General features: G+C 34.4%; 1 protein-coding gene and 1 non-coding gene across 2 annotated transcripts; both read left to right on the top strand.

Annotated features, from left to right (window-relative positions):
* Positions 1–355: 355 nt before the first annotated feature.
* On the top strand, positions 356–7,466 carry LOC145619097 (protein argonaute 4B-like). The gene is made up of 24 exons (XM_081673697.1): positions 356–428; positions 944–1,002; positions 2,117–2,376; positions 2,458–2,663; positions 2,775–2,999; positions 3,086–3,222; positions 3,311–3,408; positions 3,497–3,594; positions 3,690–3,855; positions 3,957–4,073; positions 4,170–4,277; positions 4,383–4,445; positions 4,519–4,632; positions 4,735–4,900; positions 5,008–5,120; positions 5,222–5,359; positions 5,456–5,586; positions 5,669–5,734; positions 5,870–5,933; positions 6,025–6,136; positions 6,220–6,293; positions 6,559–6,653; positions 6,747–6,778; positions 6,875–7,466. The coding sequence occupies exons 3-24, from the start codon at positions 2,131–2,133 to the stop codon at positions 7,048–7,050; spliced, it is 2,745 nt and encodes a 914-aa protein (XP_081529823.1). The 5' UTR covers positions 356–428; positions 944–1,002; positions 2,117–2,130; the 3' UTR covers positions 7,051–7,466.
* Positions 7,467–16,072: 8,606 nt separating this feature from the next.
* On the top strand, positions 16,073–16,179 carry LOC145621764 (small nucleolar RNA R71). The gene has a single exon (XR_014108563.1). It is a non-coding gene; the product is annotated as a small nucleolar RNA R71 (small nucleolar RNA).
* The last annotated feature ends 11,465 nt before the right edge of the window (positions 16,180–27,644 follow it).

The raw sequence follows: 27,644 nt of genomic DNA, 5'->3' as shown, positions 1-27,644 counted from the left end.
TCACACTCTTAAAAAAAATAAAAAAAACCCAAAAACCACATCCACGTGGCATCCTCACAATCCACTGTATTTCAAAAAGATCACCAAATGTCACTTTATCCAAAGCCCAACCCCTTTATTCCGTAAAAACGTCACTATCCTTTCCACATCCCTTTTATAATTACCAAAATACCCTCATTCTTTATTACTATCCATTTTACAAAAGGGCAAATATGGTAAATTTTTATAGTGACATATTTACTTTTTATTAATTAACTTTATTTAAGAATAAGAAGATTTCGATGACAGTGGAAAATAAAAAAATACCGGAAACCGATATTACTGGTTACCTTGGGAGATGATTTCACCCCTTTTTATAGCTGAGTAGGGTTCATTGTTGCACATTTGGTCACAACCTCAGTTTTTTTTTTACACTCTCTCTCTTCTCTGTGAGTAAACTAATCGTTAAACCCTAGTTTTTAATCTTTTTTCTTGTAAATCTCTTTTCCCTTTTGGTAAATCAAACGATTTTATACTTTTTCATATAGATTTTGGGTTTTTTTGGGTTAAATTTTGGATTTTGTTTTTGGGTTTTTTTTTTGTGAATTTTTGATTGGTTTGTTAGGTTGATTTTGAGGGTTTTTAAGGTATAATTTCGGGTTTTGGGGGTTTTTGGGTTTGATTTTGTGCAATGTGGTTGTAAAAATTTAAGTTTGGTTTTCTGGGTTTTGCCTTATTTTGATGGGTTTTTCATATTTTTGGTGATTTTGTTTAGTTCATCGCAATGTCGCTTGAAATCCTTTTTTTTTTTTTTGTTGTAAATTTTGTTTTTGGGTTTTTGAAAGATTTATAAGGGTTTTATTTATTTTTCAGAATTTCTGAAATTTTTTATGTAATTTATGCTACCCCAGAAAAAAGAATTTCTGATTTCTGTATTTACGCTATTTTGTTTGCGTTTTGACAGGAGTTGAAGGGCGAGAAGTAGAAGCAGATTCAAAAACAACCGTAATTTATAATTTATTGGTAATTTTCTTTGACAATTATTGCTTATTTGTCTTTGCATGTAATAGTTTGAGGTATATATCTGCAAATATTCTCCAGATCTTCTTAGTAAATGTGTTAAATTGCCTGTATCTTGTGGTTTTGTGATGTTTCTAGTGTTGTTTTTGGTAATTTTGTTGTGTATTATGTTTCAGATTTAAATGGGTTTTTGTGAAATTCCTTGCATGTTCATTTTATGTCTTTTTCTGAATTTTAATTTCATGTTGCAGTAAGATTTTTACATTTTGGCTTTGTGTGTGTGCCTGGTTTTCTTTTTGTTTGTTTACATTTGGACTAAACTGTAACATTTTACTCGTTTTGTAACTTTTTCCTGCTGTTATTGAATGAATGAAGCTTTAATGGTGTATAGAAACTACATGCATTGTTTGTGATGATGTTTGTGTAATTGTTTTTGTGGATTTTATTCTGGTGAATGTTAACATGAGAAGTTTTTGGTGATTTTGGTGATTTTAGTTAACATGAGAAGTTTTTCGTCTTCCTCTGGATTTTATCTATTTGTTTGTGGACATAATGCCTGATTACTTTTCATTAGTATCTCTGTTTAATATAATATCATTGTTTTTATAGAATTTTGTGATAGATAAATTTTATAGTAGCTTTTTTGTTCGTCTTCCTAGTAAACAAAATTGATAAAAGTTGTTTTATAGGATATCAATTTTATAGTAGCTCTGTTCGTCTTTCAACATGTTTTGTTCTACCATTGTGTTTCGTGACAATATGGTATCAGTGTTTTTGATTTTATGTTAAGTTTTGTTTCATGGGATGTGTTTGATGATGTTAGCATTTGTTATTTTTTTCAATTTATCTTTGTTCCCAAGTGTGTATTCCTGAATATTGTCCTTTTGATCTTTATTAGTAGTGACTGCAATGCTGGTAGTCGTTTACATTATTAGGTTGATTGAATATTTTTATGCATTCTGTTTGAATATGTTGTGAGACTACCACTGAGTGTTATTCTGAGCTGAAGGCTGTTAAAGGGTGTTTAAGAGTGCATTTGTTTTCCTTTACAGTCTACTTAGACATCTGATAAATGTAGCTGACTTTGTTTACCTATGCTTCTGTTGTGTTCTGACAGACTTGTGATAGAATATGGATCCACATGATGAAAATGGGAATGGGAATGGATCAGCAGAAGCTTTGCCTCCGCCTCCACCTCCTCCAGCAGAAATTCCTCCGGATGTAGTACCAATTAAGGCTGAACCAGATCCTCCTAAGAAGAAACGTGTCCCAATGGCTAGACGTGGCAGTGGGACCAAAGGTCAAAAGATTCAGCTGCTCAGTAATCACTTCAAAGTGAACATAACTAATGTGGATGGTCATTTCTTTCACTACAGTGTATGTTTCCGTCTCCCTTTACTATTACAAGAGTAACATTTGAATCAATTAATTGCTAACACTTCTAAATAACTTACACAGGTCAATCTCATGTATGAGGATGGTCGCCCTGTTGAGGGTAAAGGCGTAGGAAGAAAAGTGCTCGACAGAGTACAAGAAACGTACGATACTGAGTTGGCTGGCAAACATTTTGCCTATGATGGTGAAAAGAGTTTGTTCACTGTTGGGGCACTTCCTGGAAAAAAACTGGAGTTCACTGTTGTTCTAGAAGATGTGACATCAGCCAGGTAAAGGGTGATTAATTGTTGTAACTTGTTTCTTTTATAGGGCTTTTAGTTTATAGTGACAGCTATTTTCAAGGTAATCTCAATATTTATACCTGTGATCTTTTTTAATAGGAATAATGGAAATGCAAGTCCTGAAGGTCGTGGAAGTCCCAATGACAGTGACAGGAAAAGAGTACGACGCCCATTCCAGTCAAAAACGTTCAAAGTTGAACTAAGTTTCGCTGCTAAGATCCCTATGCAGGCAATATCAAATGTCATACGTGGTCAAGAAAATGAAAACAGCATGGAAGCCCTTAGGGTTCTTGATATAATTTTGAGGCAGCATGCTGCTAAACAGTAAGGGTTTCTCCAGTTGATTCATGTGCTCCATCTATTGTTTTCTTAAGGACACATTAATAAAATGTTGTGTTCTGTTTTTGCAGGGGCTGTTTGCTTGTTAGGCAGTCGTTCTTTCATAATGATCCTAAGAACTTTGCAGATGTCGGAGGTGGTGTTTTGGGCTGCCGAGGGTTTCATTCTAGCTTCCGTGGTACCCAGTCTGGCTTGTCCCTAAACATCGGTAAGTAATTTGTTTTAATCCTTAGCGCTGTCCATATGATTTTTTTTTTTTTTTTTTTATGACGGATTCAGTATTTGTTGTTGTTCAGATGTGTCAACTACTATGATTGTTCAGCCAGGGCCAGTGGTTGATTTTTTGATTGCTAATCAGAATGTTAGAGATCCCTATTCCATTGACTGGAATAAGGTATCAACCTTTTCTATGCTGCAAGCAGTATGTAAAAATGTTAGCTCTAATGTTTAACTTATTGACATTTGAATATGCAATGCTACAGGCAAAAAGAATGCTTAAGAATTTGAGGATCAAAACAACCACTTCCAACCAAGAATTCAAAATTACTGGTTTGAGTGAAAAGCCATGCAGAGAGCAGACGTATGTCTTCTTTTTCGAGAAGTTAATTTTTTACTTTTTCATTGTACTTTATCTGGCAACATAACGGAGTCTTCTGCTTTGTGTGTGCAATGTAGCTTCTCATTGAAGCAACGAGGTAATGAAAATGGTGAAGGTGAGGCTCTAGAAGTTACAGTGTATGACTACTTCGTTAACAATCGCAAAATTGAGTTGCGTTACTCTGCTGACTTACCATGCATCAATGTTGGGAAGCCTAAGCGACCAACTTTCTTCCCATTGGAGGTGAACCTTAGTTTGAAGTTACTTGTTTGTTTCTGCATTGCGACATGTTAAATGCTCTCTTTAAGTCTAATATTTTTCCATTGTGTGTTTATGTTTTGTAGCTCTGCTCTTTGGTGTCACTTCAGCGGTACACAAAATCTTTATCTGGTCTTCAGCGGGCGTCATTGGTTGAAAAATCTAGGCAAAAGCCCCAGGAGAGAATGAGTGTGCTTTCTCATGTAGGTTCCCATTATGCATAAGTGATACATGTCACTTGGGTGTTTTGATTGGCTCTGATCATTATTATATATGTTTATAATTTTATATTGATGTAGGCTCTGAAGGTCAGTAATTACGATGCTGAACCTATGCTTCGTGAGTGTGGAGTCACAATCAGTAGTGCGTTTACTCAAATCAATGGGCGTGTTCTTCCAGCTCCGAAGGTGACTTCTAATTGCATAGTTTACCATCTGTATTCTATGAATTCATGAAGTAACGACTGACCATAGATGGATTTCTGACATTTTTTTTTTCTGGCATGGTTTCAGCTTAAATGTGGAAAAGGGGAGGATTTTTTCCCCCGTAATGGGCGCTGGAATTTCAACAACAAGGTGTGATTTGTTCCTCTGATAACCTAAGTTTGTTTTGTAGTTCTGCTTTTTAATTATCTTGATTTTTCTGCAGCAACTTGTACAACCATCAAAGATAGAGCGCTGGGCAGTGGTCAATTTCTCTGCCCGATGTGATACTAGGAGCCTTATCAGGGATTTAGAAAAATGTGCCAACATGAAAGGCATTGTAAGTAGGATCAACCAAATTTCATTTAAGTTGATAGAAGGAATGGTCTTTTGTGCTCATTGTTGTTTGGTCTGTTTGTACTTGCTGGTGCATGATTTCTAGGGCTTTGAGGCTCCGTTCGATGTCTTTGAGGAGAACCAATCTAACAGACGTGCACCTCCACTCGTAAGAGTTGAGAAAATGTTTGAAGATGTACAATCCAAGCTCCCTGGGGCACCGAAATTTCTTTTATGCCTTCTTCCTGAGAGGAAGAATTGTGAAGTTTATGGTAATATTTTGTTATAGGTTAAATGATGTGCTGTAATTGTTATTTGTTACAAATATTTATCTATATATAATACTGATTATCTTTATATAACTGTAATGAACTTTTAGGTCCCTGGAAGAAGAAGTGCTTGGCTGATTTTGGCATTGTTACACAGTGTATGGCTCCTACCAGGGTTAATGATCAGTATCTTACAAATTTGCTTTTGAAGATAAATGCAAAGGTGAGGTTTAATGGAAAGTGTGAAGTAGCTGACAGTTCTATAATTTGTCTTGGCTCTTTTTATTGTGGGTGGCTTCTCATATTTGTCTGTTCTTTATGCAGCTTGGTGGTTTGAACTCCATGCTGGCTGTTGAGCACACTCCTTCTATACCTCTGATTTCCAAAGTACCCACAATAATTCTTGGGATGGATGTATCTCATGGATCACCAGGGCATTCTGATGTGCCATCCATTGCTGCTGTAACTTCCGACTCTCTTTTTCCCCGTCCTTTCCAAAAAATTGACAAGGAAAACTTGCTCTAAATATTAGCTAATGTTTGTTCTTATGCTCTTTAGGTTGTTAGCTCCAGGGAATGGCCGCTGATTTCGCGATACAGGGCATCAGTGAGGACACAGTCTCCTAAAGTTGAAATGATAGACAATTTGTTCAAACCTGTGTCTGACACTGAGGATGAAGGTATCATGAGGTATGTTTTGAGGAAGGTGTTACTTGTGTAATTGCTGTCTTAAGCTTAAGCAGTTCTAATGTGGGTCAATATATTTTCTCAGGGAGGCTCTGCTTGATTTCTATGTCAGTTCTGGGAAAAGAAAGCCTGAGCATATCATCATATTTAGGTATGAAGTTTCTGCCTGACTAGTTTAAGATTCCTGCTTTTTTTTTTTCTTTTTTGTTTAGTTCTAGGCTATTGTTTTGTTTCTGAATGACTGAATGTTCGTTTCTAAGGTTTCTTCTTTTGCTTTATCTCTTAGGGATGGAGTTAGTGAGTCCCAGTTCAACCAAGTATTGAACATTGAGTTGGACAAAATCATTGAGGTTTGTCAGTAACCATTAAGCTATCTAACTGTGTTCATCCTTTGATTATTTTCAACTTTTCACAACCAAACATATTCCAAACTCTTGGCAGGCTTGCAAATTCCTGGATGAGAAGTGGAACCCAAAGTTTGTGGTGATTGTGGCTCAGAAGAATCACCATACCAAGTTTTTCCAGCCTAATGCTCCTGAGAATGTTCCTCCAGGTAATATATACTTGTAGAAAAGTATTGTATGTTAGGCAGTCCCGTGCAAATCTGTAATGTTGCTCTCCTTTTGTCTTTTGCAGGTACTATAATTGACAACAGTGTCTGTCATCCAAGGACCTACGACTTCTACCTCTGTGCTCATGCTGGAATGATTGTAAGCACCCTGCAACCATTCTTTCTAAATAGCTCTCATATTGGGATGCATTGTCTTGTTTTCAAGTAATTCTTTCAATGTTTTTAATTATTGCATGTCTTTTTTTTTGGGTGTGGATTTCTGGAATACAGAACCCTTATATTCTGCCGCTAATAGCTTGTGTTTCATTATCCTGTTTCTGTCAAGTTATACAATGCTGTGAGAGTAGTTATCGTTAGGTGCTTTTGTGTTTTGCTCTGACATCTGGAGTCTGATTGCTTTATAGGGTACAACCAGGCCTACTCACTACCACGTCCTTTTGGATGAGGTGGGTTTTTCTCCTGATGATTTGCAGGACCTTGTTCACTCACTTTCCTATGTGTAAGTTCATTTTACCTTGAACCTTGTTACAGTTTTGTTTTCTTATAGTATAACCATACTCTTAGCTAATGACTGATTTTGGGTGTTGTATAGGTATCAAAGGAGCACCACTGCTATCTCTGTTGGTAAGTATCGACTGCTTTTTGTGTTTGTGTTTTGCGGCTTGTTTATACTTGGTATCTAATGACATAGTCTTTGTCCCCTTTTTTTTTTTTGTGCAGTTGCCCCAGTTTGCTATGCCCATTTGGCTGCCACTCAGATGTCACAGTGGATGAAGTTTGAGGACACCTCAGAGACTTCGTCAAGCCATGGTGGTGTGACTTCGGCTGGATCTGTTCCTGTTCCTCAGCTCCCCAGGCTTCAAGAAGGTGTCGCAAGCTCTATGTTCTTTTGCTGAGAAGATGCCAGTACGTGGGTTTCCTGTCTTTGTAAATATTTAGGATGACTTCTTTGGAAGTGATTTTCAACTAGCGGTAAAGGGGTTTTAGCTTTTGCACACTTTGTTGAAGTGATTTGACGCTTTGGTGACACTTTGGTATGTTTTAATGCCCAATGTGTATAAATGGTAGCTCAAAACAGTAGTGGTATGCACGCATTGGTTTTCCTTGTTTACGACAGGGATTGCCCTTGCCGAAAGCTTTGGATGCATTTTTGCTATCCTTGCCTTATTTTCTGGACACCTTGTATAGGGCTGTTTTCTTTTGGGTGATAGAATGCCTGAACTGCTGCTTTGATTTTGCTGTAGTACTTTACATTTTCAGTTAAATTAAGGCACTTTGCCCTTAGCTGGTTTAAATTTGCTGGCTATTTTAACCTCCTTTGTTGATATTTTGATAATGTCTTCATGCATCTGTTTTTGGATTGTTTTTCTTGCTAATGTCTAATATGTTCAACATATCTAACACAGTTTTGTGCAGCAAGAACTTTGTCGAAAAGGAGGTTGGCAATGTGCCATGATATTCTCTCATGTGAATATGTGATGGCTCTGTAAACTTTGATTATCTTATTTCCATCCCAAATGTTTAGTCTGTGTCTTACAAAAGTTCTGTAATTTTTGTTAATATGCTTTGTAATTGTTCTTTGTTTATCTTTGATTGCCATTCGTAATAGCAAAGTTGATGGTTATTAATATCAATTTCTCTTGTACTCGCACTTGTTTAGCTCTTGCACCTAGTTTTTATCCATGTAATGACTTAAAACGATGGTTCTATCTCCTTTGGTTGGGTCTCCTTCTTCCAATCCTTAAGACGGAGATGGCTCAATTGCTTTCTCTCGCTGTCGTTGAGTCTTGAATGAAGTCTCATATTTCGGGGGGAGTGAGCTACTTCTTGTCTCGAACTTAAATTATGTTTTAATGCGTAACAAAGAAACTTTAATTAATTGATTAAACCGATGTCTGAACACGAATAGCATGACAATTGCTGCTGAACATAAATCCTGCTGCTAAACAAAACCATTAGTGGTTAAAAAACAAACAGGTGAAAGGCTAAGCATTAATCTCGAACTTCAATTGTGTTCAGAGTTCAAAAGTTTTTGTCATTACATGAACAAATAAACTAACTTTACTTGATTTACGTTATCATGATAATACTTTTTGGAACATCTGTTGCTTAGATAATTACACAATTACGAATATAATACAGTACTAATACATCTATCAATGCTAATTTCAGGATAAGAATTCTAATTAATTATTAATAGGATTGTGGACATTGGTTAGACGATTAATATGATCAACAATAATGTCACTACGTTATCAATTTTTTCAAGTTGTGTTCATTGTTTTTCCATATTATATATGCGTCGTGTCTTTGCTGTTAATCTAGCATTAAGTAGATCTATTAAATTTTTGTATTTCCTTTTGAGAATTTTCAACTTAGCAAGTTTTGTTACCTTGCAATCAGATCGTAGGCTAAGAACCTCCAAGTCGTTAAGTGAATTAGAAGAAAAATTGCGAAAATAAGACATGGTTGAGTAAACCTCCAAGTTTTTGTATTACTTTGTTGATTTAAGATTATCAAACAGCCAAAGATTAAGATTTCGACTTCTCCAACGCTATTCCTCTTCTAAACAAGGCTTTCACATTCTCTTATTAGACTCCAAAACAAGAGAGCAAGAAGTAATGTCATTATTGATTTTATTGAGCTTAACTACTCTAGCCCATATAAAGATTTGATACTATGTTTGTAAAACACAAAAGTAGTACTACCTCCGTTACATATTAGTTGCAACTTTGGAATATTTTATCTCTCACAAATAATACCCAAAGTTGCAACTAATATATAACGGAGATAGTACTAAAAATCTTTCAATTTGAACAAGGTATTCACCTTTTCTTTATAGCAAACACATAAGAGATATCCTCTTCCGGACTACAAGTTTTCTCAAACATTTCCATCCTCAGCATCAATGTCGTCCTCCTTCAAATGATCTTATTGATACAACTTTATAGGTCCTAAAGTTGATATTTTTGATGAATGAATAGGTCCTCCAAATGATCTAAATGTCATCCTCCTCCAAATGATCTAAAAGGATCAATTCATTGTAGAAGCATATTAGTATAAGTAAGTTTTTTATTGACAAACTTTTATCATTTTTTTTTCTTTATGCATCAACAAATCACTTATCACATTATGACATCAAATTTTCATCATTAAATAATAATTTAGAAAAAATACAATGTGGGACATTGCTTGGAACACAAACTAATTATACTAAAATTGGTATAGAGGTGTTAAAAAGAAACAATAGAGTAGGGAGTTATAGTTTTATGCAAAACACCAATTTTATAAATGAATAAGAATTTAAAACCAGTAAAATCTAAAAAAAAAAAATGATTTTAATAATCCTAACTTTGAGCGATTTCAAGGTGGGGACATTTCAGAGTGGGGGTTAGGGACGAGCGATGGGATCTTGGGTGGTGATGGGGAGGTAGAGCCAGTTTCCGAAGTTGGGGCTGGAGAGGGGGGCCATTTGAGGGTTGAGGTGGGAAGGGGGGTTGTCCATCTGCAATGGCTTGCAATGGCTAGTGGTAGGCCAGAAGCATAGTTTTTTTCAAACTTTTTTTGGGACCAATAGAGTGACAAGTTTGGAAACCTGATATGCTTGAGAAAAGTAAATACCTCGTGATAATAAAGCCAATTTTTATTTTTTTTTATTTTAAGATTTATCAAATTTTATGTCTAAATTTATAAAAAATAAATATAAAATTATAAAGTCAATACAACCTCGAAATATTTTCTTAACAAACAAGAATTTCTTCATAATATTGGTAACAATTTTGTACATTATTAACAAGAATTTCTCCATAATAATGTTATATATACGTGTCATATAATAAATCAAACTTAAAAATCAAAATAATTTGATAACTAACAATTGAAAAGTGGAAACAATTTTTTTTTGGTTTCTTGTTCTTGGTTTTTTGTTTTTAGAAAATTTCAAACAAAAAATGATACAAACCAGCCCTCAATTAGCGGCTTTGTTGTGAACTAGTAAAAACATGATAATAATTTTAGGGGGTGTTTGGTTTACTTAATTAAGGAATAAGGTATGGGTTTAGAATGGTTTAAACCCATACCACTATGCTTTCATCGTGATTCCAACCCCATATTAGTTTGCGAATCAAACGCCCTCTTAGTGAATTACATGAACAATGTGTAGGAAATATTAGCACAAAAAGTGGCATAATATTGAAACTCATATTTTTTCCAACAATTTTGTATGAAAATCATTGTGTTCACTTTTAAATTATACATTTATTTGAATTTAAATTATATGTCTTCGTTCTCTTCTCTACTTATAAAGTATTGTTAATTTTCGAAAAATTGACTTTCTTGCAGGAAAAAGGATTTAGAGTGTTGATTTTATTACTTTGGTGATATCAAGGCATAAGGCATTACAAAACATTTAAAAATTGAATAAAGTACAACCTCACAAATTCGACAAATAGTAACACTTTTTCTTTTGTATATTCCCCCTACTGTATTTGAGAGAGTATAAAACATATTCACGGGCCTCAACTATTAGATTAAGCTTTTGGTTGAGTTGGTCCTCTAACAGTATTCATAATGTCTACCGAGTGCTATAGTTGATCAATTGTGTATGCTGTCAACTTTCTTTGTTTACTTCTTACTGAAAACATCACCTAGTTACATCAACTGTAGCAGTGAATGAATTTACAGCATTGAAATTACATGTGATTGTGTTTACAACGTGAAACATACTTGGAGTGCATGTTGAGATTAAATTTGTTGGTCGTGAATCACATGTGATGCACGATTTACTGAAGTGACTATTAGTAATTCACTACAAGCCAACAACAGCTGTGTATTGATTAGGTTCTTGACAAAATAATAAAGAGAGTAACATCATGATAATAATATCTATACAACAGATTTTAAATAATTGGCTTCATGTTTAGCTTTACCCTTACTTTCTAACAGAGACCATATGAGGGTACTTAGATCATCATGACTCATTTTATTATCTAATATCTAATACATATAAATAAAATAGGCAATTTTCGAGAGCATTTGGCGCGCCACATAAGCAAAGTACTATTTTGACCAATTAAAAATTAGATTTGTATATTATTTTAGAATTAAAAAATCCACTTGCCACATAAGCAAAAGTGACGAATGATATTTAAAATTTTTGCCACGTAGTTAAAAACGACGAATAGAATTTTTCTAGGAAAAATGGAAAAGAAAAATCCAACCTTTTCACTTTTTCCGTAGAAAAATCCAACCTTCCTTTTATTCCTCAAAAATCCAACCTTTATACCCTACCTTCTCCTATAGATCCATTACCTGTTGATAACCTGTTTTTATAAGTTATATGACATGTGTCAGCTATTAATAGGTCAAAACATTTTTTTAATTTTAAAAAAACAAAAAAAATTAAAAGAAATTTTTTTTTTTAAAAAAAAATCATAACCCCGCCCACCCTCCTTCCCTGACCACCACATCCCCACCGCCCACCAGCCACTGGAAACCCGGCAACCCCAATCTCCTCTCCACCGGAAACCCACTACACTCCTCTCGCCGCCAAGCCGTCCCTACCTCCGTTTCACCAGCCCCGCAACAACCGCACCACCCTCCAACTCCAACCTCGCGCTACAAAGTTCCCACCAATCACCAATCCACATCCACCTTGCTCGCCACTACACGACACCAGCAACACAACCACACAACCACACACTTCAGCCCACCAATTTACCTTTACCAACAATCAACGAACTCGCCAACAACAACAACAACAATTAACCGATGCCCCAAACTACAGCCACCTATCCCAAATGGACCACCAATTCGGATGCCGCCGCATCATTTCCACCACCGCAGTCGAAGCCCACCAAGTGTTGCCACCATTCGAACCTCAACAAGCCCTAACCTCACGCAACAATTTACCAACCCAAAGGCAACCACCACAACCATTATTGCCTCACATCGCCACCAATCGCAAACCGCACCCAACAACTCCCATTCAATCAACCATTGCAGCCCCACAATCAGAGCAAATTGAAAGTTTGATCAAGTCTGGGCTTGTGGTTTCGAGCATAGGTAGGAGTGGGAGAAAGGTTTCGGTTTTGGGTTTGGGTAGGGTGGGGTAAGTGGTGGGAGAGGTAGTGGTGGCGGCGGAGGTGCGTGGAGGTTCTGTGCGTGGTGGTGATGGCAGAGGTGGGGTTGGTGGTTCCGTGATTTAGTGTTTCAGGTGAGAGGAGAGAGAAAGAAGAGGAGTGAGAAGGGAAAATGAGAAAATTAAAAAAAAAAAAAATTAACCTGTTTATCAGGTCACATGTAAAGTGGACCTGTTGGAGAAGGAGGGGTATAAAGGTTGGATTTTTGAGGAATAAACAAAAGGTTGGATTTTTCTACGGAAAGTGAAAAGGTTGAATTTTTCTTTTCCATTTTCCAATTTTTTAAGATTTAAATTATTTTGAAGCTAAAAATTATCTTTTTTTTAAAAGGACATTTTTTAACTTTTATTTTGAGCCAAAGGGAGGCCATGGCCCCCACCAGTCTCCCCTTTGCTCCGCCCCTGGTTGAAATCACATGTGATTGTCCAAGGGACCATAATAATAGTATTAATGCAATACAGTATACTGTAGTAATATACATAAGTTAGTTGTTTCCATGAATAATGCAAAGTCTTCATAAAATTCTATAAATACAACTACACTTTTACAAATTTTCAGAATACTTTCCATGTCATCATCAAGGCAAAAAAACATTTTTGAAAGTTGTTTTAGGCAAAGCCGTCAATTAAAGTGCAATTTATAAATACAAAACCATCACTTGAATTGAAGGTTTTATGTTGAAAAACTCCACTTCAAGTGGAGGTTTTATGGCTTGAAGCCTCCACTTAAAGAAGAGGTTTTTATGCTCAAAACCTCCATTTCATTTGGAGGTTTTGTTTTTGGTTTCATAATGGATAGTTCCTTTTTGTTTGTTAGCATATAATCACCATAAACTGAGTTAGCGGTTTACAATTTGTAAATCGCTATTTGATTTGGTGGCTTTCATTTAAAAATCATTACTTCAAATAGCAGTTTATGTATAGAAATTGTTAATTCGAATAGCGGTTTTGCAAATGAATCGGGGAAACAAAAGTATTGGTCAGATGACGTAGATGATATTTAGGGAAATTATAAAAGGGTAAAAGTATTGATGGTATTAGACAAATTTCCAACATTATTCATGGAAAGTACCATGCATATAACTTTATGTATATACACCTACATATATATATATATATACATATGTATGAGAACCAAGGCTAAAATAAAAACTAGGAACTAATCTAGGCCCTTAGATCATGTTAATCCAACGGCTCACATGTTTCCCGTGTCATTAATGACATTTTCGTAATATTTGAATGTTACAAACTGATTCCCAATTTCATTTCCAAAAAGTAAATGAAAAGTTAGTAAAAGTAAATGAAATCAGTCATAAAATAAATGAAATTGCCTTTAAAGTTAAAAAACTGGAAAAAAAAGTTTAAAAATCCTCAAAATTACGAAAATGCCATTAATGAAAGCGGGTGAGATGCGAGCCGTTAGATGGAGCACGATTGAAGGCTGAGATTGGTTCCTAGTTCCTATTATTCACCTTGGTTCTCACATGATCTCAATTATATATATATATATATATATATATAGGGTCAAATGAGAAGGATTTTATGTGCATAATTTTTGTAATGTGCATATTTTTCAAACTAAATGTGCAAAAAAAAAAAAAAAAAAAAAGACCAGATTTTAATGTGCATAAATTTTGAACATAATAAGCACATTTTCTGATTTTCCAGAAAATTCAAAATTTTTGTTAGTTCGAAAATCAACTTTGCACATTTGGTGAAAAAAATATGCACATTTAGTGAAAAACTTTTGCACATTTCTTCCTTCTCATTCTTCTCATTTTAAGAAAGTTCTCATTGGATCTGAACCCTGTAAAGATTTACGGTCAAATGAGAAGTTTCTTAAAATGAGAAGGATGAGAAGGATTTTATGTGCATAAAATATTCACTAAATGTGCATATTATTTGAATAAAATGTGCAAAAAAAAATTTGACCAAAATTGAATGTGCATATTTTTTGCACATAATGTGCATAAGTTCTCGTTTTTTCAGAAGTTGCAAAAAAAGTATCAGGTTTAAAATCAAATATGCACATTTAGTAGAAAATATATGCACATAGTTCAAAATAAATGCACATTTCACACACACACACGCACACACACACACACAAATGTGTATATGTATATATGTATATATATATACATATATGTGTATATATGTATATATATGTATATACATATATACACCCTCCATTTTTAAATACTTGCTCCACTTTCCTTTTCCGGCCGTTTTTAAATACTTGCTCCATTTTCTTTTTTGGAAAGCTTTTAAACAATATTTAATTAATTTCTCACACTTAGTGGACCCAACATAATACTCTCTCTCCTCCTATTCTTCCACTACTTTTGCTTTATGCAATTTTTTATTTTCTCAACTATCCTACTACCTCCATATTTTATTACTTTTTCCAAATTTTCCTAAAAGTCTGCGCATGGAGAAATGGAGCAAGTATTTAAAAACGGAGGAAGTACACACACACAAGGTTATAAAAAAATGGAAAAAAAAGTGTAGTCATTGATTTGAAATTTTTTGTAATGGAAAGTGTAATCATTTTTTTTCGAATAGGGAAGTAGTTAATAGTGAATGAATCTACATTACACTTTTCCCAAAACACGTCATCATAAAGTTAGCAGCTTTCATTTGGTGAACTCAACTATTGCATACACTTCGCCCCATTCTCGTTAGCTTATATTCCAATAATTTTCAATATAAATTAATTCATTAAAAATAAGTTATGTTTAGTAGAAATAAATTTAATTCAATAAAAATAAGTTAAATCTATAAGAAATTTATAAAGGTTTTAGTGAAAATAAGTTAATTTCAGTAGAGATAAGTTTAGTTTAGTAAAAATAAGTTCAATTTAGTAGAGATAAGTTCAGTTCAGCAAAAATAAGTTCAATTAAACTCGGTTGATAAGAATAAGGCCAACATGATCCTAATGAGATTTTTACAACTTGATTGGAAGCCTAGTAAATGCCCAAGTCAATTCATCACAAATGAAAACAAAGGACCGGCCCAATTCATATCTTTACAAACTAAACTAAATTTTTGGCCCAACAATGAATATAGTGAACAAATGTTCATTAATATATGAATATTTACCTTTGATATTAGCTATGAATTATCTTTTTTACTTAGGATAAAGAAATCCTCTCTTTTATGCTAAGATTTTGTTTCAAAATATTTAATTTTTCATTAATCTTGAAAGTTGTAGCATATTAAAGACATCCATGAGCCTTTTTTGGGCTATAAATTAGCTTTATCGAGTTATAAACGAGCTTTTAAACGGGTTCAAATGAGCTATAAACAAGCTTTTGTAAGCCTTAACGACTTAAACACATAGCAGTTCAAGCTTGGCTCATTTATTAAATGAGCTTCAAATTTTTGTTCGGGCTTGTTCATTTGGTCTATGAACTAGCTTTCACTGAGTTTTAAATAAGCTTGTTCACAAGTTGTTCGCAAACACAAAGGCTCATTTGCACCCCTAATACTTAAGGAAATAAGGAAGCATAAAGCAATAACGTGAAGTAGTGTAGTAATTAGTAACCATACCATAAACAAAGTAGAAAAGAGGGAAAATACAGAGTCAGTCCTTTTGGCCCTTATTAGCATAACCTCTAGCATTCCCATATTGGGAATTATGGATCGCCATATCTTCAATAACCTGACCTGCATCATCAACATTTAAATTCATAAATCTACCGCTAGTTGCGGAGTCTAAAATTGTCCTAGATGCATTTCCTAATCCATTGTAAAAAGCCTGAATTAGCTGCCACTTTGCTAAGTTGTGGTGGGGACACTCCCTCTGCAGATCCTTGAATCTTTCCCAAGCTTCATATAATGCTTCATCTGTCTCCTGGGCAAAATTCTGGATGGCACTTCTCAATAAAGCTGTTTTCTCTGCAGGGTAATATTTATTATAAAAATTCAAAGCAAGAATCTCCCAGTTAGTAATACCAAGTGCAGCTCTATTCAAACCATTAAACCATAATTTAGCTTTTCCACATAAAGAAAAGGGAAAAAGAATCTCCCTGATTTGATCCTGCGTTACCCCATTCTGCCTAATAGTATTGCAATATTGACAGAAATCTGCAATGTGAAGATTAGGATCTTCACCCTTAGCTCCACTGAACTGCTTTCTTTCTATCATCGTTATGAACTGGGGCTTGATCTCGAATTGGACTCCCTCGAGATCAGGTGTAGGAGAAAGATGTGGAAAATCCGTCAGAGATGGCTGCGAATAATCGCTGAGCTTGCGAGGTGGAGGTGGTGGTGGTGTACCCATCTCTAGTTCTGAATCAGAAGAATGCTCCAAATCACTAGAAGTAGGTATTGGATTTCCAGGAATATTGTTACTCCCAGAACCTGCCTGGATCTGCCTATAAAAATTCTTCTGTCTATGAAACGAGCGTTCGATCTCAGGATCGAATGGAATGTAACCTGATCTGGAACACCTAGGCATAAACAAAGAACTAAAAAGACAGATATTAGTACTACCCCAAAGAACTAATGTCCCTTGAGGCAAAAGAAAAATAATCTAGACTACAAAAACAATTAGAAATAAAAATAAAACCGTTTCCCCGGCAACGGCGCCAAATTTTGACAGGATAAAGTCGTATCACCTAATCAAATGTATTACCTAAGTCCTCTAACTAAAGTAGATAGGGAAGTAGGGTCGAATCCACAGGAAAACTGGTATTTCTACTCCTAATTAATTAATATAATCTAAATTATTAAAGTAACCAAATTGTTGTTATTAATGTAAAACTATACTACGAAGATTGAGTTTAGAGAGAAAGTCGATAATAAGAAAGACTAGGGTCACAGGTTCACCAATAATTTATACTCCGGGATAAAATATAACAATCAATAATTAACATTGCACAAATAACATGATTAACAGGCTCTCGCAATTTATTAATCAACATAGATCTAACAGGCTCTCGCAATTTACTAGATCTAAGTTCCTATTGAAAATAGCCTTTAATATTAAACTAACATCTGCTCGATTCGTCAATTCAATATTGCCAAACATTCACAATCAAATTACATCTGCTCGATTCATAATCTAATTGTAAAGAATTAAAACAATTCAATAAGAAATTATCATGCAATATCAATAATCAACAATAATAAATTATCCCTTCATATTAATTATGGATCCCCATAAACCCTAGAATTAAACTACTCGGACATAGTTAAATCTAAAACATGCATAGTAATAAAGTAAGCCATAAGGAATTGAAGGGAAGAAATTACTGAAATTAATTGAAATAGAAATCGTACCAAGACGACGAAATTACAAAGTAGTCGAGATCAAAAGTAAGGTAGAGAAAAAAGTCTAGAGAGAGAAAATATTAAGTAGAGAGAGAAAGTGAAAAGGAAAGAGTAAGTAAAAATAATTATCTTAAAACGTACTTAAACAACTTCTAAACAATACTCCTAAATAAAAACTAAGTGTTCGTCAAACATACTCCTCCAGAAACACGCGCCCGATCGGGCGCGCCTTTTGCTCGATGCTCCTTAGCTGCGCACCATGCCCGATCGTGCTAAGCATCGCACGATTGGGCGCGCCTAGCACTCGTAGCCCCCTCGATGCCTTGCCTTGCCCGATCGGGCCCTTGTGGCTCCTCGAGGCTTGGACTTCCGATTGGGCTCGACTCCTCGGCCCAATCCAAATCTCCTCCTCGGGTCTTGAATGCTCGGTCCAAACCTCGGTATTCCAAATACCGAGCCCTTAATCACCGGCTCGATGGATCTAGCCGGCCTTGGGCTTCAACGACGGTCATGTTCCTCCAATGCTCGTAGTTGCTTCATAAAATCCCGGAAAAGTGCTCCAAAGGTGCAATTCCCTACAAAACTCAACAAACACTACGAAAACACTAGAAAACGCATATTAGTAACAAAAGTGGCTCTAAAGAGCCAAAAACACTACTAATTATGACCAAGGGACGGGGGTAAAATACTATATAAAATGGACATATCAACACCCATTTGTGTATCCCAAACACAAACCCAGTGATGAATACCTTTCGCATCGAATCATAATCGAATGAAGTAAAAGTGTGAAAAGTCTAGTGTTGTGGTTGTTTTTATTAAAAATCTTTCTTTCTGTTTTCGAAAACGTGCTCTATTTTATGAAATAGCCGATCCAGTTTAGTTAGGTCTATGATAAGGGTCAAATAATGATGTAGTTGGATGGGGCTTGAAAAGACCTTTCCAACGATATATTATAAGCCCAATTCCGATAAATAATGAGGAAGTTATGGCTAAAATACTAAACTGGGCCCAAACCGGATTTTACCTACGACCCAATGATCATGAGGAGGGTCCAAAGGTTTAACCCTATTCCTAAACTAATTAGGACTGATTGGAATCTGCTATAAGTTTCTAAAAGATCTTAATTATCCTTTTTGTGAAAGATAAGATTAAGGAATTTGATTGAATATAAACTTCCCTTTTATAAAAACTTTCCTTTTTTAAAGTCCTAATTCTATTTGAATTTAAAGATGTTCAAAGATTGTCAGATTTTATTTTTGTGCCTCATATTTTTTATCCAAATTTTATATGGTTGGATAGATCTTGAAATTATCTTTCCAATGTTATATTATAATATTAATTCCGAGCTATAACGAAAAAGATATGAAAGAAATACGAAACTATATCCAATACTGACACCGTCCCACTATTTCGGCCATATTATTTATCTACAAAAGATTTTAATCTGATTCTAATTGCATTAGAAAGTAGACTTCAAGATCTTTCCAACGACATATTATATGTCTTATTTGGACTTCTGGATCAAAAGATATGATAAAAACAAAATCCGCAAAAAAACTGCCTTGTCGCAAAACGACAAGCCTATCGCCTGGCGACAGGTCGAGTTTCTGGCGACAAGGTCGGTTTATTGGCGACAGCTTGGAGTTTTATTCCTTATCAAATTCTACCTCTTTCCGGACTATTTTTCTTATAAATAGGGTCCTAGACCTCCGTTTTTATTCATCAACTCTCATCCACAACCATCATAATTCTCTCTCTTCTCTCTCAAGCGATATATGCTTGCTTTCTCTCTCTCTTTATAAACTAGTTTTTTTCAAACACAATTCCGCATTCACAAGATCTAGAAACACCTAGCCAAGTTCAAAGTTGCCTTCGCCCTAGACGTGAAGGGTTTATACTTTTCTGAGGGTTTGGTCCCAAATCCAGTCTAAACTTTTTAACTCTTTCTTTCAATTATTTAATTTAATTCTTTGATTTATTATTTCATTGAAGTTTACTAACACGTGTATTTTGTTATTAGAAAGAGGTACGAGGCTTCAGAGTAAGTAATTAGCTTACTCCCTATTTTATTTTCAATGTAGAAAGCATGCTTAGATTTGATTAATTCCTAGTATCATGTTAGGATGTTTTTATTGCTTTCTAATATCATGTTTAGGTTGCCTTTTCCTTCTTTCTAATATCATGTTAGTGTCATGTTAGGGCTAAAGCTTTGATCTTTATTGCTTAGTGACATGCTAGGATTTGTTATTAATCTTGTTAATATCATGCCTAGGATCTTGCTATTATTATTATGCTTTATTAACATGATTGTTATTATTGTTAACATGATTATGATGATTGTTATTATGTTGCTTGATTATATTTATTGTTATTTCTTGATCACTCCTTTTATGCATGTTTAAAGGGAATTTGTAATTGAAATCACGCTTAATAAGACAATTAATAATTTGGTTTAGGCCAATGTGATTTTAATTCAAGTGATCGCCAATTAGATCAAAGCTTGCATATTAGTCAGAAAGCGCACATGAATACAAGTAGAATAAAGTAGAGGCCTATTTTATAGGGCGGGTTCTCTCTTTTGTAGATTGGATTTGTACCCTCATCCCCGAACCCTATTTGGTTCAAGACCTTTTGGAGTTGACGATTTCATGGATCGTTAAGGGGTGTAACCTTCACCTCGTGAACGGTTTATAAGTTCCTAAAACTTGTTGGCGACTCTTTTGCTCTCTTTTCTTTCCCTTTGGACGCCACCATACTTAAGTGTATGATCACAGTGGGGTTCAAGCTTGGGGTTATGATGCTTGAAATATTCCCTACAGAGGGTTCTTTTTTATGAGATCAACCGGCTGATTAGAACCGTCATCGATGACGATGTTCTTTCTTACCAGATTGATGAGCCTGAAGAGTCGTTCTTGGATCAAATTCCTTTACCAAATGTTGAGGTGCAACCAACAAATCGGGAATGGTTGTCTAAAAATCTGATGGCAGGTGTTGATGAATGGGTAATGGCTTGGTATAAGGAGTTACAGGAAGACGGGTTGGTTAATCTCTCTGATAACGATTATGATAATTTTTCTAAGTTTAATGAGCAAGATCAGGAGATCTTTAGGGGGAGAATGGCGGAGTGGATTAGGAGACAGAGACGGTTGAAGATGTATCGTAAGTGGAAGTTTGCGTTAGTAAGATTGGAGTGGGCAAAGAGAAAGGGAAGAAGAAGGTTGCCCAAGAGGAGGAAAAGGGGGACCTCGAGGCTCTACCATCGTCTGACTGGGAATGGGGTGATGTTGATTGGGATGACGATGATGTGGTGACCTTCAAGGGTAAGGGTCAGGCAGATATGGACAGTGAAGAGGAGGTTGGGGGAAATGCAGGAGGTGAAGGACAGGGCCAAGAACAGTTGCTTGAGGCTGAGGCTGGTGTTGTTGTGGAGGTGGATGAGCCCGCTCCAATAGGGTTCACTCCTGCTATTTCCTCTGATTTTCCCACCTACTCTGATGGGGATGATATTCCATATTATCAGCATTCATTCACACTTGCTGCTTGGTACAACAACCATCTGGAGTACAAGATTTGGGGTGGTGATAAAATGACTCGCGAGTTGCTTGCTATTGTGCAATCTCTTGTCATTTCTGTTTTGGATTATTTGGACGAGTTTGGCTCGCACGGTGGTTTACGGTATATGCGTAACTATCGCCTAACTCAATATGTCACTAATCATGTCGGGGCCAAAAAACCCCGATTTAAAGCTGAGCTGTTCACGGGAGATGTGGAAGCTACTAATGTAGCTCTTGATATCCAACAATTTATTGGGGTTCTGAACAAGCTATTTCAAGGTGGCACTCTTGATTCGGAATTGTACTATATGTTATCTTTGATTCCATAATTTGATCAAGCATTATCAAGATTTTATTAAACCTATATACGAGTAATAGAGAACAAAAGTTATATAAGCTGAACAAAAGATTTTATTAAATCGGATTGAGGGTTTACAGAATTATGATAACGTAAATCTTGCTATTTATGAAGTAATCACAGCTAAATTGGATGTAAAATGTCACTTTCAAAATCGTTTTCATCTCTTTATCATTTTCTAAAACCATTAGGATTTATCTTAAGCTCTTATATATTTTATCGGCATATATAAAGGTTTTACGTAATTTGTTAATTCATTAATATAATTTGTTTTAAAGGGTTGTATTAAATTTTGATTATCAGGAGGTCCCTCTGATTATCGTGGACACTCCTCCAATTGTTCATACTCATTTTGATAAAGAATACAATCATTAGGACATGTATGTATCTTCTTATACTCCAAACCAAATGGACACATGAACTTATTTACATAATACATAGTAAGACTTAGGAATTTCATTCCCATCAGGCAACATCTCACTTAATGCGATTAACAAAGAAGTAAACCTAATGTCCATCTACCCATGCTTCAACTTAATGTTAAAGAGTGTTAGCACGGTTGATAGTTTGGAAGTAAAACTTATAGGAATGTGCCAAGCAAAAATATTCTTGAGTTAATCTTAGTTAGAAACTTGAATTTGAATCACTATGTCTTTTTGGCTTCTTGGCTTGTTATGTAATTTAATAGTTTGTGTTTTGTTTTTCCATTTCCCTCCGTGCCTGTGTTTTTGTTCTGAGTTGTAAAAGAAATATGGGCATCAGCACCATAAAGTGCTTTGTAGTTGATTTGGACATATGGAGATGACTTAATCTTAATGGTTTTATGCTTTCTTAATTTTCTTAATGGCTTTATGTTTTCTCTTGAGTTGATATAGATTCCCTAACTGCTTATACTGTTGTAAAATAGTAATTGTGTGCATTTTTTAATATGGATGGCGGTTTTTAGTTGATTTATATTGGTGAGCATGTAGCTAGTGATCCTAATATTAGCCATCTGTAAAATCCAATAATTCTCATCATAGTTATACCTCATCATAGCATACCACAGATAAAAAGGCAAATCCTGTGCTTGTCACTACTGCTAAATCTATGAGAGAGAGGGATCCCCACTATGGGGTTTTCCCCAATGTCTAATCTCTGTTTTTGTCCTACTTAAACTATCATTGTCACTTACAAACTATTTGTATATTTACTGCCTAAAACTGAATACCATGTTCAACTGTTAGTCCACTCCCCCTTGTAAATTTACATATAGTTTGAGGTTGTTTGTGGAATAAACCTTTTGTGGGATATGATTGCCTCGAATTCTCATAAACTCAAGAATTTATGGGCAAATAATTGCAAGTTAGTGAATAACTTTTGCCATCTATGTGTTTTTATAACCAACATTATGTATGTGCGTGTCCTACTAGCTAGTTTATGAATTCTTCACATTAGGTTTCTTGGCAAATTTTGGAGGATATATCTCATTGAGCTTTAGATATGAAGTGGAATGAGATAATGCCACACCTACATTAAGTTGCTGATTTATGAATCTTTTGAACTCATTATGTAGAAGCTACACATTTTTCAGGAATGGAAATTTCCTTCTATTGCATGCTATTCAATTTTTTTACAAGTTGCTCTTTGCACTATCCACTATCTACTGTTAATCATATATTTTCAGTGTTCATCAACTGTTTTGGTTTGGCATATTGGGCTGGAGAAGTTGCACGTACATGATACATCAGCAGATTGCTTTGCTGAATTTGATTGGGAGTTTTATATTACAACTTCTTCTTGTAGAAGAAAGAATGACAAAGCTAAACTCTATGCCATCTGCTTTACAGTACTAAAATTGTGTATCACATTTGGTATGGTAGAAACTTTCAATTTTCTAAAAACAAACAATCTGACATATGATGAATTGTAAATGTTACTGAGTATAATGTTTAGTGTTGCTTGTAGATGTAGTGAAGCTATGCGAAGCTGTTTATTTCATAAGTTACTAGATAAGTAGCACTCGCAACCCTCATGTAGGAGGCAGGCAGTGTCTTTGATGCCTTTGGTGTCCAAGTGACTTGGAGGTTTCATTTACCAGTGTATTACCTCTGATATTGAGCTTTTATATATAGTTTTGGTTCATCCTATTTTATTATTGATGGTTTCTTTGAAACGTATAAGTATCGCAATTGTTGAATATTTCAGAGATTTGGGATACAATGTTAGTATGCTGACAGATTTAACTTCTTGATGGGCAACTTTGTATGAAATTTCTAGCTAGCTGGTGATTATCTCCTTTACTTGAAAAATCTTTATATACTTAGTACCTGTCTTTTGTGTTTTCCAAATCTGTGCTGTTATGCTGTTCTTATTTGAGTAGCTATGGTCTCTCTACAAATGTAGAGATTGTCAAAGTTCTGCTTGAGTGGATAGGTCAATCGGAGGCTCTTAAATTCTTTCCTTCCAATTTTGTGAATTAGGCAACTTCTACAGTTTTGCTGGCCCCTATCACTCCCTCAAAGAGAAGTGCTTAGTATATACTTTAGTCAGGTTATTACTACTGTTTGGTTGTTTCATTCAATGTTGACATCCCTTCTTTCAATTTTGGGATAGATTGTGAGGTGCAGCCACTGAGCATAGTCATCATACTTTCTGTCCACTAGATTTGCATCCCGATGGTTCATGCACATGCGAGTTGGATGAAGAGGCAAGTGCACTTGCAAGTAATTCTTGCATCATTCTGCTTGCAGAGGCCTTGTTTGAGGTATATTAGTTTATAAGTCTTCTTGTTCTTTGTTTATCACTGTGAGGTTAGACATACAACAATTGTGCGTTTATTATGTGTAATGCTATTATATTGTGTTTTATCCTTAAAGGTATGATCTTAGTTACTAAGACTCGGATAAAGTGTCCTATTGGACACGGGTGTCCAAGTTTTGGACTCGCGAAGAAAAATTCAAGTTTTTAGTTAAAAATCCAAGTATCGATGTCTGTGTCGGTGTCCAATACGTGTCGTGTCGACACGGACACGTCAAGCAAATGAAAAAGTCCGGGTAACATAGGGGACCATTAGGAAATCTTCTAAGTTGCTTTTTGTTGGTGTAGTTAGCATTATCGGTATACTAATTTCTCTTGATTAAGTTCTTAGCTGATAGTTGGATTTTCAGAAGCAGATATATGCTCATATAGTGAAATAAAATGAATTACGCAAGGTATTAGTGGCTAAACATTTTTGGATAATTTAGATTCAGCATACTACCGATAAGAAGGGACAACTCCTGTGCTTATGCCACAGATAATTCAGATGTTGAAGCTAATGATCCACTTGTTTTATGTTCTTAAACGCGACCTTAATGATTGTTTCAGCGTTAAATAATGTATTTTAGCCGTTAAGTATGTTAACCATGGTTTGTTCTAATTACTTTTGGGACTAAGGCTTTGATTGATCGATTGATGGTCAGACCTTTAGTTTAATTTTTTGGTTTTCCCTCCAATAAGAAATCTAATCTCTTTAATAGGTCCTTTCTTCTCCAATTGGTTTTCATCCATATCATTATCATCCTCCATTTTTCTAAACATAAGCACTTGAGTTTCATCAGTTCATCAGAATTCAATTCAAAAGCTCAAAGTTACTCCCGTTCTACTAAATGACATTCAAAACTAAAAAATAAGTCTTTTTCTTGTTGCTTGATGATCCCTTGCCACTACTTTCTGTCTTCCTCTTGGCTATTTTTAGAGCCGATTGAGTGCCAGTTGATGATTTCTCTGAATGTAGGGTATGTGGGAACTTTCATTTTTTGTTTCTCTATTGTGTCCACTGTCCAAGTACCCAACAATGAGGTCAATCAAGTTTCATGACCTAAAACTTGGAACCCAAGCACAATATTGCCTCCCATGTTCACTCTAAATAATTCAATAAAACCCATCATCACAAGGAAAATTCAAATTCACAGCATATAAATTGCACACAATTAGGGACAAAATTCACAATACTATACCAAACATTAAAAATAATTAGCAATTCTACTCAAATAAAATCTTTATTCTAAAAAATCAGAATTCAACTTAAATAAAATTTTTACATATTTCATCAAAATTTAAGATTTATGAATGCATGTCAACCTAATGTAAATCACACAGTCAGAGATTTAAGATTTAAGGGTTTTATTTATTTATTTATTTATCCAGTAAATTAGTATATAATTTTCAAATGTTGAGTTAGTAAATGAAATTCTTGGAAGATAGAACTTGTTTTGTAAAGGGGATTTTGAATGGTAAGTTTGTAAGTCATTTTGCATATTGTTTGAGTGATTAAAGTTGATTAAGTTTTATGCTGAACTATAGTTTTTATTCTGGCTTAAGCTCCCAAGATTATAATGAGTGTAAGAAAGTTTAGGTATATAGAAAGCAACTGATAAGTGTTGTGTAGGATCGATGTATATGCATGTAATGTTAGTACATGCATTAGTTATCTGTAAAGAAAGCTTGTGATGTAGAAAGATTGAGGGTTTGATTTACTGAAAACAGTTGAACTGATTGGAGCTTAACTGAATTGAATTGAATTGATTGGAGCGGAGCTAAACTGAACTGAATTGATTGGAGCTGAACTGAACTGAAAATAGCTGAAATGAATTGTTTATAAGTGAAGGATATTAGAAGCTGAACTGAACTGAAATTAAGCTGAAATGAATAAGCCCAATGAAGCTTGATTAATAGAAGAAGTAAACACCTTTAAAATTAAGAAGAGAACAAAAGCTGAAGAATATGGTCCAAGCCTCCAAGTTGTAGGAAGAGGCTAGGGAGTTTACCTTAAGAAAGTGGAATATACTGTATGTTTCAACAGCAGTAGTAGTTACTGTGAAGGAACAGTGGTGCATATTTTGTAGATTTTCTGTGTTTCTCTAAGGATTTAAATTAAATAAAAACAACTGTATAAATTATATTTAATTTTGATATTAGAATTTAAATTATTTAAAAAATAAAAATTATCTTTTGATATTAATGATTTTATTTAAACATCCAATGACTGAGATGATAATTAAACATTAGATTAAAATCATATCACAAATAAAATATTATATTTAAATGATAAACAAATACAATAAAGTTTGATACTTAACATAATAAGATAAATTTTGATAGTGTTTAGGATAAAGAAATAAATTGTTACATTGACGCATCAAACGACATTAACTAAATTTCAAATGAATACAAAATCAAATCAAACGAATTTTGTGTTAGTAATTTTGTATCATTTTTAGGTCATTAATGACTAGGTAATTCTTAGCTTATAAATTCATGTTTAAATTTAAATTTGCGTTTATTACTTATATTGTATTTATTTGCGTACTTAACTATTATATGTTTATGGTTTGTTTATTAAATTTTGTTTTTACATACGGATCTAATTTGATTACAGAATTAAAAGCAAAAGTGATTAGAAAATCAAAGTGTTAGTGTCTCACCCGAGGTACAAAACTTCTTCAAACAATGAAGCTTAATAATTTATAAACCTTTGTAGTTTTTTATTAATTAATTTCATGAAAAATCAAAAAATTTGTGATTTAGATGGCTTAATTAATTTATTAAATTATAGGGTGATTACGTTCATGCCTCAATTAAAACCAACTTTGTTCAACACTTTCTTCCAATATTGATTGAATTAAATCAATTTCGTAACGATTTTTCTCTTCCTGATAAATATATTAATTTATTTTATAAAATTGTAAAGACTAATTTAATATCAATTTTACTATTGCTAACATCCTAACATTTTTGTGCTCTATTTATCCACTTTTTTTTTTTTAGTTAGATGTAGTAGACTAGTAGGTATGGTTGTGGACGAAGTTGATGATTCTATGGTTAAATGGTATACATGCTTTTTCTATTATTATTTTTTTTAATAATACTTCTTACCTATATTTAAAGTGGGCATTTTTTTTGGAGCATTCGGCGTACCACATAAGCAAAGGTATTATTAGTATTATTTTGACCAATTTAAAATTAGATTTGTATATTTTATCCTAATAATCATCACATGAGCTAAGACTTGAGAGTTATATATTATTTAAAAACAAAAAAATAATCACACGGGCATTATAAGTTACATAAAATTAATAGAAAATATCTTTAACATATAACAATAAATTAATCAAAATTTTATACAAATATTATCTTTTC

This window comes from Chenopodium album, chromosome 27 (genome assembly GCF_948465745.1).
Source record: "Chenopodium album chromosome 27, dcCheAlbu1.1, whole genome shotgun sequence".
In the NCBI taxonomy this organism is placed as follows: domain Eukaryota; kingdom Viridiplantae; phylum Streptophyta; class Magnoliopsida; order Caryophyllales; family Amaranthaceae; genus Chenopodium; species Chenopodium album.
The sequence above is the reverse complement of the archived record's forward strand: the minus strand, read 5'-3'. Positions and strand labels throughout refer to the sequence as shown.